Here is a 14,061-nt window from a genome sequence, read left to right as displayed (position 1 = left end):
TGACCCACTTGGCCCAGCCTTCCTTTACTTTCTTAATAGATTTGCTTTCACTTAAAAAAAAAAAAGTAGGGTGGAAGTGGGGGGCCTCAGAGATGTAACAATCAATGAATGGATCTTCCCAAACCCAGGTTCAAGCAAACCAAATGTAAAACTGTAAAACAACATGTTTGAGACAAATGGTGAGACATGTTACCATTGCTAGGTGTGAATAATGACATGGTAATTGTGTAAGATAATATTCTGCTTTTTGATGTAGAAGAATTAAAATAAAGAAAATGACCTGTTTTAATGAGATCCATGCTGAAGAATCTAGGATAAAATGTCAGGACGTCTAGAACATACTTTAAAATACCTCAGAAGTATTGAGAAGCCAGAAGATCAAAGCAAAAAAGTAAAAAATAATAAAAATACTTCAGCCAAAAAGAAACAGGAAAAGCAAATCTGTCATAATGTTAATAGTTATCAAATAGGAAAAAAAATTTTTTTTTTTTTTTTTTTTTTTTACAAATAATATCCAATATATGCCAAGGTACAATACAGACTGGCAATTTCTGCCACTGCTGATAGGAGGGTAAAGGTCTCATGAGTATTCTTTATTTGAAATGCCTGAGACTGGAAGGGTCTCACGAGTATCCTTTATTTGAAATGCCTGGGACTGGAAGGGTTTCAGATTTCATATTTTTTCATATTTTGATGTATTTGCACATACATAATAAGATATCTTGGGCTGGGTATGGTGTCTCACATCTGTAATCCCAACACTTTGGGGGGCAGAGGCGGGTGGATCACCTGAAGTCATGAGTTTGAGACCAGCCTGGCCAGTATAGTGAAACCCCGTCTCTACTAAAAATACAAAAACTGCTGGGTGTGGTGGTGCATGCCTGTAATCCCAGCTACTCAGGAGGCTGAGACAGAAGAATCACTTGAACCCAGGAGACAGAGGTTGCAGTGAGCCGAGATCATACCACTGTACTCCAGCCTGGGTGACAGAGCGAGACTCCATCTTAAAAAAATAAATAAATAAGAAAAAGAAGTTATCTTGGGGATAGGACTCAAGTCTAAACATAGAATTTATTTATGTTTCCTATATATGCAGGTTAATTTTATATAATTTTTGGTCCTTTTCTTTTTTTTTTTTTTTTTTTTTGAGACCAAGTCTCTCTATTGCCCAGGCTGCAGTACAGTGGCACAATCTCAGCTCACTACAACCTCCACATTCCGGGGTCAAGGAATTCTCCTGCCTCAGGCTCCCAAGTAGCTGGGATTACAGGCACCTGCCACCATACCCAGCTAATTTTTGTATTTTTAGTAGAGATGGGGTTTCACCATGTTGGCCAAGCTGGTCTCCAACTCCTGACTTCAGGTGATTGGTGATTCACTTGCCTCAGCCTCCGAAAGTGCTAGGATTACAGGCGTGAAACATTGCACCCAGCCTATACATATATAATATATATATTATATATATATATATATTATATATTTTCCCCCCAGAGACAGAGTCTTGCTCTGTCACTAGGCTGCAATGGAATGCAGTAGCATCTCGGCTCACTGTAACCTGTGCCTCCCAGGTTCAAGCGATCCTCCTGCCTCAGCCTCCTGAATAGCTAGGACTACTGGCGCATGCCAGCACACCTGGACAATTTTTTGTATTTTTAGTAGAGATGGGGTATCACCATGTTTTCCAGGATGGTCTCAATCTCTTGACCTCGTGATCCACCTGCCTCGGCCTCCCAAAGTGCTAGGATTGCAGGCGAGAGCCACCGCGCCCAGCCCTACAGTATTCTTAACAATTTTATGTATCAAAGTTTGTGTATACTGAACTATCAAAAAGGAAAGGTGTTAAGCGTAGAATTCTCCGCTTGTGGTGTGTCAGCACTCAAAAAGTGCCGGACATTGGAGCATTTTCAATTTTGGATTTTCATTTTAGGGATGCTCAACCTGTAGAACTCTCTGGAGGGTAACCTAGCAACATGTGTCAAAAACCTTGTTAATGTTTAAACCTAGCAAGTCCACATTGAATAATGGATCCCAAATAAATTTTCAGCAGTGAGCACAAAGATTTATAATCTTGAAAGTTTCTCACAGCATTATTTACTACTGTAAAATATTGAAAACTACCCCAAATGTTCAATCTTAAATTTTCACATAGCTGTATGACAGTCTACTACCAGGCAGTCATCAAAAACTAAATTTCAGGAGAATCATTAACGCCATGCTCTTATATTTTATGGAGAAATAGCTATGTAAATGGTATGGCAACTCTTCAATAAATTAAAAATAGTTGCCAGGCACAGTGGCACATGTCTACAGTCCCAGCTACTCGGGAGGCTGAGGTGGAGGGTGACAAGGCCCGCAGATGAAGGCTGATATGCACTGAGAGTAGCCACTGCACTTCAGCCTTGGTAACACAGCAAGACCCATCTTTAAAAAATTAAAATAGAAAAAAGAAAAAAAAATTAAAATAGAATTAGCATATGTTCAGACGATCCCACATCTGGGTATATTCCCAAAAGAACTAAAAGCACGGACTTGAATATTGCAAGAAAAAGATAGGCAGGGAAAAATAAAATGAGGCCAGGCACAGTGGCTCATGCCTGTAATCCTAGCACTTTGGGAGGCTGAGGCAGGAGGATTATCTGAGGTCAGGAGTTCAAGACCAGCCTGGCCAACATAGTTAAACCCCGTCTCTACTAAAAATACAAAAAATTAGCTGGGTGCAGTGGCAGGCATCTGTAATCCCAGCTACTCAGGAGGCTGAGGCAGGAGAATCACTTGAACCTGGGAGATGGAGGTTGCGGTGAGTTGAGATCACGACACTGCACTCCAGCCTGGCGACAGAGCAAGACTTCCTCTCAAAAAAAAAAAAAATTAAAGCAGGGACTCAAAGAAGTATTTGTACATCCATATTCATGGAAACATTGATTCACCATAGCCAAAACGTGGAAACAAACCAGGTGTCCACCAACAGATGAATAGAGAAACATAATATCCCATACACTGAAACAGTATTCAGTCTGAAAAATTAAAAATCTGGATGGTGTAGTGGCTCATGCCTGTAATCCCAGCACTTTGGGAGGCCAAGGCAGGCAGATTACCTGAGGTCAGGAGTTCAAGACCAGCCTAGCCAACATGGTGAAACCCTGTCTCTACTAAAATATAAAAAATTAGCCAGGCATGGTGGCGGGCACCTGTCATCACCCTAGCCACATGGGAGGCTGAGGCATGAGAATCGCTTGAACCCAGGAGACAGTGGTTGCAATGAGCTGAGATCGTGCCACTGTACTCCAACCTGGGCAACAGAGCAAGACCCTGTCTCAAAAAAAAAGAAAAAGAAAAAAATCTTCTGACGCATGTTACAACATGAAAAAGCCTTGAGGACATTACGAAATAAGCCAGTCATAAAAGGACAAATACCATATAGTTCCAGTTACATAAACTACCTGGAAAAGCCAAATTCATAGAAGCAGAAAGTAGAATGGTCGCCGCCCAGGGCTGGTGGAAGGAGAGGAGGGGGAGTTACGATTTAATGGGTACAGAATTTGACTTTTGCAAGGTGAAAAGAGATCTGGGGACGGATGGCAGTGACGGCTGTACAATGAGGTGAATTAAGGACTTAATACCACTAAACTGTACACCTAAAAATTATTAACGTGATTAATTCTATATCATGTATATTTTATTACAACTAAAAATAAATGCAGACCAGGCACGGTGGCTCACATCTGTAATCCCAGTACTTTGGGAGGCTGAGGTGGGTGGATCACCTGAGGTCAGGAGTTCCAGACCAGCCTGGCCAACATAGTGAAACTCCGTCTCTACTAAAAATACAAAAATTAGCCAAGCGTGGTAGCATGCATCTGCAGTCCTAGCTACTCAAGAGGCCGAGGCAGGAGAATCGTGGAACGGAGTAGGCAGAGGTTGTGGTGAGCCAAGATCGCGCCACTGCACTCCAGCCTGGGCAACAGAGCGAGACTCCATCTCAAAATATATATATATATACATATATATGTACATTTTTAAAGAGAAAAAGTCATATTGCAAAATATTATGTTCATGTATAATCTCAATTTCGTTTCACTGATGTCATAAACATCAATATATGTCTACAAAGGTGAAAAAAAGCTCGTCAGAACAAGGATCTGAGGGGGAAAAAATTATTTAAAAGATAAAATTAAAAAGCTCAAAAATGTACACATCAAAATGTTAACAATAGTCAGGTGTAGTGGTGCCTGCCTGTGGTTCCAGCTACTCAGGAGGCTTAGGCAGGAGGATGGCTTTAGGCTAGGAGCTTGAGGCTACAGTGTGCTGTGATCATGCCTATAAATAGCCACCACACTCCAGCCTGGGCAACATATCGAGATCCCATCTCAATTTAAAAATTAATTAAACGGCCAGATGTAGTGGCTCACACCTGTAATCCTAGTACTTTGGAAGGACAAGACAGATGAATCACTTGAGCTCAGGAGTTCCAAACCATCCTGGCAACATAGTGAAACCGACTCTCTACTAAAAATATGAAATACAGCCAGGCCGTGGTGGCATATGCCTGTGGTCCCAGCTACTAGGGGTGGGGGCTGAGGTAGGAGGATCACTTGAGCCCAGGAGCAGAGGCTGTGGTCAGCCGAGATCACACCACTTCACTCCAGCATGAGTAACAAAGTAAGAAACCTGTCTCAAAATAAATAAAAATAAAAATTAATTAATTAAAGTATTTTTTTTTTTTTTTTGGAGGCTGAGTCTTGCTCTGTCACAAGGCTGGAGTGCAATGGCACAATCTCGGCTTATTGCAATCTCCACCTCCTAGGTTCAAGCGATTCTCCTGTCTCAGCCACCTGAGGAGCTTGGAGTAGAGGCACCTACTACCGTCCCCGGCTAATTTTTGTATTTTTTTTAGTAGAGATGGGGGTTTACCACGTTCGCCAGCCTGATCACAAAATCCCAACCTCAGGTGATCCACTGCCTCAGCCTCCCAAAGTATTGGGATTACAGGTGTGAGCCACCCTGCCCAGCAGTAAAATTGCTTGTAAAAAAACATTAACAATAATTATCAGGCCAGGTGCAGTGGCTCACACCTGCCTTCCCAGTACTTGGGGAGGTTGAGGCAGGTGGATCACTGGAAGTCAGGAGTTCGAGAGCAGTCTGGCCAACATAGTGAAACCTCATCTCTACTAAAACTACAAAAATTAGCTGAGCGTGGTGACATGTATGTGTATAATCCCAGCTACTTGGGAGGCTGAGGCAGGAGGATCACTTGAACATGGGAGGTGGAGGTTGCAGTGAGCCGAGATCATGCCACTGCACTCCAGCCTGGGCAACAGAGTGAGACTCCATCAAAAAAAAAGGAAAGAAAAGAAAGAAAGAAAAAACAACAACTATCACTAGGTGCCGTGCTCTACAGGCAAATTTTGTTTTATTTTGTTTTATTTGTGTATCTGTGCTTTTCCATAGTTTACAGTCTCTACAATAACTTTTGCTAGCCAAAAGCATAAGTATACTGGCTGGGCAAATGAAGAAGAAAAAAGGACGCTCTTGCTGGTTGCTGCATCCTAATGTGAGGCTATCCTCAAGTATATTTCCCAAGTATCGCAATAAATAGAATTTTCCCTTATGATCAAATTACAAAAGGCTGGCTAGTATTCGGGAAAATAAACACCAACTCAGAAGACAAAGCAATCAGGGAGTTCTCTGCAGGATTAAAAGGAGGCGCATCTCTGGTCTTAAACAATTCCTCAGGCCAAAGTGGGTTCAGCACATCTCTATGTGCCCAGCAGAAAGGAAAAGACCAGAGGAGGCTCAAAGACCTTTCAAGTGGCCCATCGCGTAAAAGGACAGGCTTGGAAAGAAAAGAAAGACTCTTAAATCAATGCAACACGCTCACTGGGACTCAACGCTCCCCACCCCCGCCAGTCTCTTAAGCTACATCCACTTTCAGAAAATACTTTGTAGACATCAAGAGAAAAAGGAGCCTTTCTTTCCATGCCATTTATTCGCCACATATGGTACCGCTCTGAATAGAGTCTTTATGAAGGAGGGCCCAACACCACAGCCATGAGCCATGCCACTGACCACAAACAGCAATAAATAGATGAGGATTTATACGTCCGTGACGTACAGGCATGCTGGCTAATTCAGATGGCGTTTCCATCACATTCCAACGTCCAATAAATGTTTACTGAGTGCCGAGTAAGCACAGGGCACTATTTGTAACACTGTCCCAAACAGACACACACGTGCACACACGCACACACACATATACACACAGCTCCTTTGTTCTGTTTTAGGGTTCAGGCTAGAAAAGCAATGATTTAGGTTAGAGGCATTTGACAGTTTCATTCAACATATTACACATCTGCATTGGGAAGAAGAGCAGAAAGTTTCCAGTCCCTAAGGAAGGATCAAGGGTAGCACACCACTGCATCCCACTAATAGAGGACCTGGACAAAGAGGGCTAAACTCTGCAAGGAGGCAGAGAGGAGTCCTCAGCCTTCCTAAAACTCCAAAGACAGCATCCAAGGAGAACAGAGGTACCACAGCCCCTAGTCCTGGGGAAAACTATAGCATCAGGTTCACCTGCCAGGTCCTGCCATCCCCACCAATGAATCACCTCGGCACCCCCTTCATCATACATACTTTTGCCACCATTGTTCTTCAAGACATTGGAGAGGTTGACAGACGCAGTGCCTAGCAGTTCATTTCTCAAGGTATGGCAGCTCCAGACCTTTAAATCCAAATGACTCTGGGCCGTGACATTCCTGGAAAACAAGTACCTGATTCACTACATCCAAGCAATCATTCCTATAACTTAGAAGAAAACAGTTAAACTAAACTGCTGACCTCTTGGGGAGGGGGAATCAAAACAGACAGATACCCACATATATCCCTGCCTCCCTCAAAGCTGACCCTGTAACCCTCTAGCTAATAATGAACGCTCTATGAGCTCAATGGTATAGGAACACCTAAAGAGAGGCACCTTGGGTACCACAGGCAGAAAAAGTCAGAGGTGCCACAGGGAATCTGTACCTCCCACAACCCCCTTGGAGCACCCTCTCTCTTTCCCCCATCTTACTGCGTGCAAAAAGAAGGGGCTTTTGCTTACAAAATGATGATCTCATTCCAGAGCAGCTCAGAGCTCCCAATGCGCTTCCCAGTCTTCTTGGTCTCGCTGGGGAGTCCATCCACCGCCACCTCCACGTAGGAGTTAATTCGAGGTTGACGATTATGCACCTTGGGCTTTGCAGACACCACTGGGTGAGAAAGAGAGAAAAAGTCAAAGATGAGTCCCAGGGCTCCCAGATGCCCCCATGTGGCAGATGTTCCAGCTCTTTTTCATTGTTTCTTTAAAAAATAAATCAGTAACTTTTGTTTTGTCTTGATTTTAAAAACTTTTTAAGAAAGGTGAGTACACACACAAAAAACAATATGAAATACAAGAAAAAAAAATCATCCCTAACCTGAACCACAGGGATAACCGCCGGTGACCATCATTACCAATTTATCATTGGGAAATTGCCTTCCAGATTTTCATCTTTTATTTCTTCAATTGTTTAAAAATTCTTCACTCCCATAAGTCAGTCTTAAATGACTGTAATACAAGCCCATATCCTTTCACTGTTGAATAGACTGCTTGCAATTATTCACTCTGGGGAAATTATTGTGAAAGTATACATCTGCATGCCTTTCTTGACTATTCCTCCAAAGGACATGAACATTTTTTAAAGTTTCTTTTTTGTAAGACAGAGTTTTGCTCTCATTGCCAAGGCTGAAGTGTAATGGCTCGATCTCGGCTCACTGCAACCTACCGCTCCTGGGCTCAAGTGATTCTCCTGCCTCAGCCTTCGGGCCGGGATTACAGGTGCATGCCATCATACCTGGCTAATTTCTGTATTTTTAGTAGAGACGGGGTTTCACCATGTTGGCCAGGCTGGTCTCAAACTCCTGACCTCAGGTGATCCGCCTGCCTTAGCCTCTCAAAGTGCTGGGATGACAGGCGTGAGCTACCGCACATGGCCAATTTATAAATTTTAATTGAAATAAAAATAATATTTAAGGTTTTATGACTACTTACTAAAGACACTATGCCATGCGCATACATTATCTAACTGAATCCTCATGACAAACCCATGAGGCAGGGAATACATTATCACCCCATTTTACCCAGGAGAAAACAGGTTTGAGAGGCGAGGTCATTGCCCCAGGCTATATAGCTAGGGAGCCACAAGCCAGACACCCAGCCAGCCTGATGCCACACCATGCTGCACATCATTATTGAGCTTTACTTATTTGTTCTATTGTTGCACTGTGGGATATTAGATTTAATTTATCTAATATGAAATATTAAGAAGATTATCTGTATTTCCATTAAAATTTATAAATGGGCTGGGCGTGGTGGCTCACGCCTGTAATCCCAGCACTTTGGGAGGTCAAGGTGGGCCGCTGAGGTTGAATACTTATTCCATGTGTTGTTAGCCATCTACGTTTCTTCTGCTCATAGCCCTCATGTGGCAACAATTCTGATACTCACTTGGGACCAGCAAACCAAAGACTGACTCACAAGCACAGAGCTTAGCAAGCATCACGACGAGGAGCTAGGGGGACACCCTAGTGTACATCACCCACGGTGGAAACACCAGGTCACCAGGGTGAAACACATCTAGACGTCTCCCATCCTGCCCCAAATCAGAGATACAACTGATGCTCCCTTGCCCATGATGGCAAGACTATCCTAGCCTGAGCTTCCCTGTTTGAGCATAATCAAATCTCTCCCTCCCAGACTCTTTGGAAAGGTGACAGTCCTATAATGGTGTCTACAACTCAGCAAAGGCCAAATTCACCTTCAGATTTTTTATAGCAGTAACTGTCTTCTCCAGGCCCCAAAGGAACAGAAGGGAGGAAGGCAAGAGATTTTTAAAAATCAGCTGTGGCTAAGATTCAGAAGCAACAAGGGGACAGTACTAGGAATAAGGGTTTGTGATACTGAGGCATGGCCCAGGGTAGAAAAATGAGGCGCAGTGATTAACACACGGACCAAGGTTAACTGAGGCCACCTGGTGGTAAGAGCATGGATCTACATGCTTTTAAAAAAAATGGAGACTACAAATGGTGCATGACTTTGGACGATTGATTTTACAACGGTGCGAAAGTGATGTGCATTCAGTAAAAACTGCACTTTAAATTTTGGATTTTGGTCTTTTTGCAGAATAGTCACACGCAGTACTCTGGGTAGAGGCAGTGAACCCAAGCCCCAGTCAACCACGTGATTATGGGGCAAACAACTGACACTCAGCCATATCCCGCTTTTCCAGATCATCTCTCCTAGCTGCAGGTTATGGAAGTGTCCTCAGTACTTTTAGGGTAGGCTAGGCTGGGCTATGACACTCGGCAGGTTAGGAGTGTCAGATGCATTCTCAACTTGTGTTTCAACTTAGGGCAGATTTTTCAGGATGTAACCCCACTGCAAGTTAAGGAGTCTCTGTGCTCATACCCATGCACATTTTTTCCTGAAACTTTGAGAGTAAGCTGTAGACGTTGTGCCCCTTTACTCCTAAACACTTCTGGGTATATTTCCCAACAAACACATTTTCTAACATAACCAATAGCACAATGATCAAAATCAGGACATTTAATTTTTTATAATACTAAGATTTAATCTACAGACTTTATTCACGTTTTGCCAATTGTCCTATCAATGCCCATCATAGCAAAAAAAAAAAAAAAGAGCAAGAGAGCAAAAGAGGAAGAAAGCAAGAAAGGAAAGAAACAAAGATTTGTTCTAGTGCAGGTCCCCAATTAGGATCACATGTGGCATTTTGTATTCTTATTTTGAAGCCGGGCGTGGTAGCCCACGCCTGTAATCCCAGCTCTTTAGGAGGCTGAGGCAGGCAGATCACTAGAGGCCAGGAGTTTGAGACCCACCCAGGCAACATAACAAAACCCTGTCTCTATTAAAATACAAAAATTAGCTGGGCATGGTGGGGCACAACAGTAGTCGCAGCTACTCAGGAGGCTGAGGCACGAGAATTGCTTGAACCCGGGAGGCGGAGGTTGCAGTGAGCTGAGATTGCACCACTGCACTCCAGCCTGGGCGATGGAACAAGACTCCGTCTCAAAAAAAAAAAAAAAAAGTTGAAATAAAACAATACTGTATACCCTTCACCAATTGTTACTATTTTGCCACATTCTGTTGGGTGTGTGTGTGTGTCTACAGCATCACTACCCAAGAGAACTTATGTAATGACGAAAATGTTCCACATCTGTGCTGTCCAATACCCTCCCATGAGACACGTGGCTACTGACACTTGAAATATGGCTAGTGCAAATAGAATACGATTCTTAAATTTTAGATAATTTTAATGAAGTGTAAATAGTTCCATGTGACTACAGTGACTATTCTATTGGACACCACAGGTTATAGATAAATGTCATCTATGTCTCTATGTATGTATGTCTGTGTGTGTATACATCCACACTTTTTTTCTTGGTAAACCATTTAAAAGTAGGTGTAGACAGGCTGGATTACAGTGACACAATCACAGCTCACTGCAGCCTCGACCTCCTCGGCTGAAGCGATCCTTTCACCTCAGCTCCCAGAGTAGCTGGGACTACCAGCATGCACTACCACACCTGGCTAACTTTTTAATTTCTTTGTAGAGACTGGGTTTCGACCCAGTGGCCAGGCTGATCTCAAATTCCTGGGCTCAAGGAATCTGCCTGGCCTCAAGTGATCCACCCGCCAGAGCTTGCCAAAGTGTTGGGATTACAAACAGGAGCCACTGCCCAGTCCCCAAACATATTTTTAAAGCCATTTTCCCCCAATTCAGTATCTAATCAATAAATGTGAATTGCCTGTGGCTACTATCTCCTTAATCTTTTAAAGTCTAGAATGTCTTCCCTTCTTTTCCATGGCAATGATTTCTGTTTAACTTTAGTTTTTTTCTTGTATAATCCTAGCAGCTTTGCCAAGGTGACAATGATTTTTAAAGACTTCCACCAGTTGTTTTATAGAATGCACCAAATTCTACATTTATCTGATTGTGAAACTGCCTTTGCAAAACTATGGCAGAGAAGTCCAACACAGTTGACTCCATCTTACTTCTGATATCCAAGCTATCCTTGGTCATTCATTCCTGGGCATGGGCCAAGCTTATTTTGAGAGAAATTTATAGCTTTATTTTATTTATTTATTTATTTTTGAGACAGGGTCTCCCTCTGCCGGCTAGGCTGGAATGCAGTGGTGTGATCTGGTCTCACTACAGCCTCCACCTCTGGGGCTCAAGTGATCCTCCCACCTCAGCCTCCCAAGCAGCTGGGACTACAGGTGTGAGCCACCAGGACTAGCTCATATTTGTATTTTTTGTAGTGATGGCATTTCCACGATGCCCAGGCTAGTCTCAAACTTTGAGCATGAGCTCAAAGCAATCCACCCACCTCAGCCTCCCAAAGTGATGGGATTACAGCCATGAGCCACTACACCCAGCCTATAGCTTAATCTTAAAGCAAGGATAGCTGGGCATGGTGGCTCACGCCTATAATCCCAGCACTTTGGGAGGCTAAGGTGGGTGGATCGCTTGAGGCTAGGAGTTTGAAACCAGCCTTGCCAACTTGGTGAAACCTCATCTCTAGTAAAAATACAAAACTTAGCCAGGTGTGGTGGTGCACACCTGTAGTCCCAGCTACTTGGGAGGCTGAGGCACAAGAATTGCTTGAACCTGGGAGGTGGAAGGTGCAGTGAGCTGAGACTGTGCCACTGCACTCCAGCCTGGGTAACAGAGCAAGGCCCTGTCTCAAAAAAAAAAAAAAAAAAAAAGAAAGGATGGTAATAGCCCTCCCCAAAACTAAACCACCTTTGTAAAACTAATGAACAGCCACAAGGTTAAGATTATGGGAGGGGTTTGAATCCTAATAAGAGGTAGGTATAGTTGCTATAATCCGTTACGCTCAGGAGTCATGTGACAAAAGGTCACAAGATTTGTGACCTCTGGCCGAGTGTGGCGGCTCACACCTGTAATCCAAGCACTTTGGAGGCCAAGGCGGGCGGATCACCTGAGGTCGGGAGTTGAAGATTGGCCTGACCAACATGGTGAAACCCCATCTTTAAAAAATAAAAATAAAAATAAATAAAAAAGATTTGTGACCTCCCCAATTGCTCCTATATGTAACTCTGCTACTGCAGAACCTAAGGTCTTTTGAGATTTTTTTCTGACTTTCTGGCAACCCACTGACCTTGCCTGGGCCCATGACTTGACTCATGATACAAATCGTCCTGTAGCTTCACCCAGAAGCAGACTCGGCATAGGAGGATCATTTTCTACACCTCTATAATCCCATCCCCAACCAATCAGCAGCACCCATTCCCTCGTCCCCTGCCTGTCAAATTGTCCATAAAAACCCTAATCTCTGAGCCTTCAGGGAAACTGATTTGAGTGATAACTCTGTCTTCCCATGTGGCCTGTTTTGTGTCAATTAAACTCTTTCTCTAATGCAATGCTTCAGTCTTAGTGAATTGTTTTTTCTTTTCCTTTTTTTTTAGACAGAGTCTCACTGTGTTGCCCAGATTGGAATACAGTGGTGCAATCTCAGCTCACTGCAACCTCCACTTCCTGGACTCAAGCAATTCTCTGCCTCAGCCTCCTGAGTAGCTGGAATTACAGGCACCTGCCACTGTGTCCAGCTGATTTTTTCAGTGTTTCACCATCTTGGCCAGGCTGGTCTTGAACTCCTGACCTCGTGATCCACCCGCCTCGGCTTCTCAAAGTGCTGGGATTGCAGACGTGAGCCATTGTGCCCAGCAGTGAATTTATTTTTTCTGTGCAGTGGGCAAGAAGAACCCACTGGGTGATTACAATTGTTTCCTCATGATTAGACTCAGTTTAAAGGCCAGGCACAGTCACTCAACCTGTAATTGTAACATTTTGGGAGTCTGAGGTGGAAGGCCACCTGAGCCCAGGAATTCGAGACAAGCCTGGGCACCACAGCAAGACCCCATATCTACAAAAAATAAAATATTAGCCAGGTGTAGAGTGGCTCACACCTGTAGTCCCAGTTACGTGGGAGGCTAAGATGGAAGGATCCCTGGAACCCAGGAGGTTGAGGCTGCAGTGCGCTGTAATTGTGCCACTGCACTCGAGCCTATGTGACAGAGTGAGGCCCTGAATCAAAAGAAAGAATAATACAGCATAAGTTATGTCGTGTACTTCTTATCACATACATTAGGTTGTCCTGCGATTGGGGATACCAAGTTTGAACACTTGCTTAATGTGGAGTTAGCCAGGTCTCTCTACTGACACATTTGTAACTTACCGTTAATTGGCAGGGTGGTATTTTGAATGTTTCTTGTTCTTAAAAGACAGGCCAAAATAAAGGCCTCAAGACAGAAGCAAGTTTATCCAGAAAGTCTCTTTCATGAAATGTATCTCTGGCTGGTGGTGGTGGCTCACGCCTGTTATCCCAGCACTTTGTGAGGCCAAGGCGGGCAGATCACCAGGTCAGGAGTTCAAGACCAGCCTGACCAACATGGTGAAACCCTGTCTCTACTAATAGAAAAATGAGCTGGGTGTGGTGGGAAGCACCTGTAATCCCAGCTACTCATGAGGCTGAGGCAGAAGAACTGCTTGAACCCGAAAGGCGGAGGTTGCATTGAGCCGAGATCGTGCCACTGCACTCCAGCCTGGGCAACAGAGTGAGACTCTGACTCAAAAAAAAAAGAAAAGAAAAGAAATATATCTTTATACACGGAGTCATGACTTCATGTGGGATTTAGCTTTTAAAGCCAACAAATAAGGCAAAAATCGCATTATGACAAAATTATATGCTGAGAAAGCTCTTAAGAAGGGACCACAATAGACTGTGGCATCTGGTCTCTCAATAAGTTCCAAACAGCCCATTTTTTGTTTTATTACACTATGCTTTTCAGAGATCAATTTATCAGTGTTCCTCTAATAAAATACCAAATAGCCGGGCGCGGTGGCTCAAGCCTGTAATCCCAGCACTGTGGGAGGCCGAGGCGGGTGGATCACGAGGTCAAGAGATCGAGACCATCCTGGTCAACATGGTGAAACCCCGTCT

General features: G+C 43.7%; 1 protein-coding gene across 3 annotated transcripts in view; it reads right to left on the bottom strand.

Annotated features, from left to right (window-relative positions):
* The window catches only part of WWP2 (WW domain containing E3 ubiquitin protein ligase 2), a 173,668-nt gene that overhangs the window by 130,500 nt on the left and 29,107 nt on the right, over positions 1-14,061 (bottom strand). For all 3 annotated transcript variants that reach the window (XM_017539344.2, XM_017539346.2, XM_017539345.2), the window contains exons 3-4: positions 7,097-7,244; positions 6,631-6,752 (exon numbers count right to left, since the gene is read on the bottom strand). In XM_017539344.2, coding sequence (XP_017394833.1) covers positions 6,631-6,752; positions 7,097-7,244 — 270 coding nt within the window. The remainder of the gene's footprint in view (positions 1-6,630; positions 6,753-7,096; positions 7,245-14,061) is intronic.

Source organism: Cebus imitator, unplaced genomic scaffold (genome assembly GCF_001604975.1).
Source record: "Cebus imitator isolate Cc_AM_T3 unplaced genomic scaffold, Cebus_imitator-1.0 Scaffold118, whole genome shotgun sequence".
NCBI classification, from domain to species: domain Eukaryota; kingdom Metazoa; phylum Chordata; class Mammalia; order Primates; family Cebidae; genus Cebus; species Cebus imitator.
This window is presented reverse-complemented; position numbering and strand designations above follow the sequence as displayed.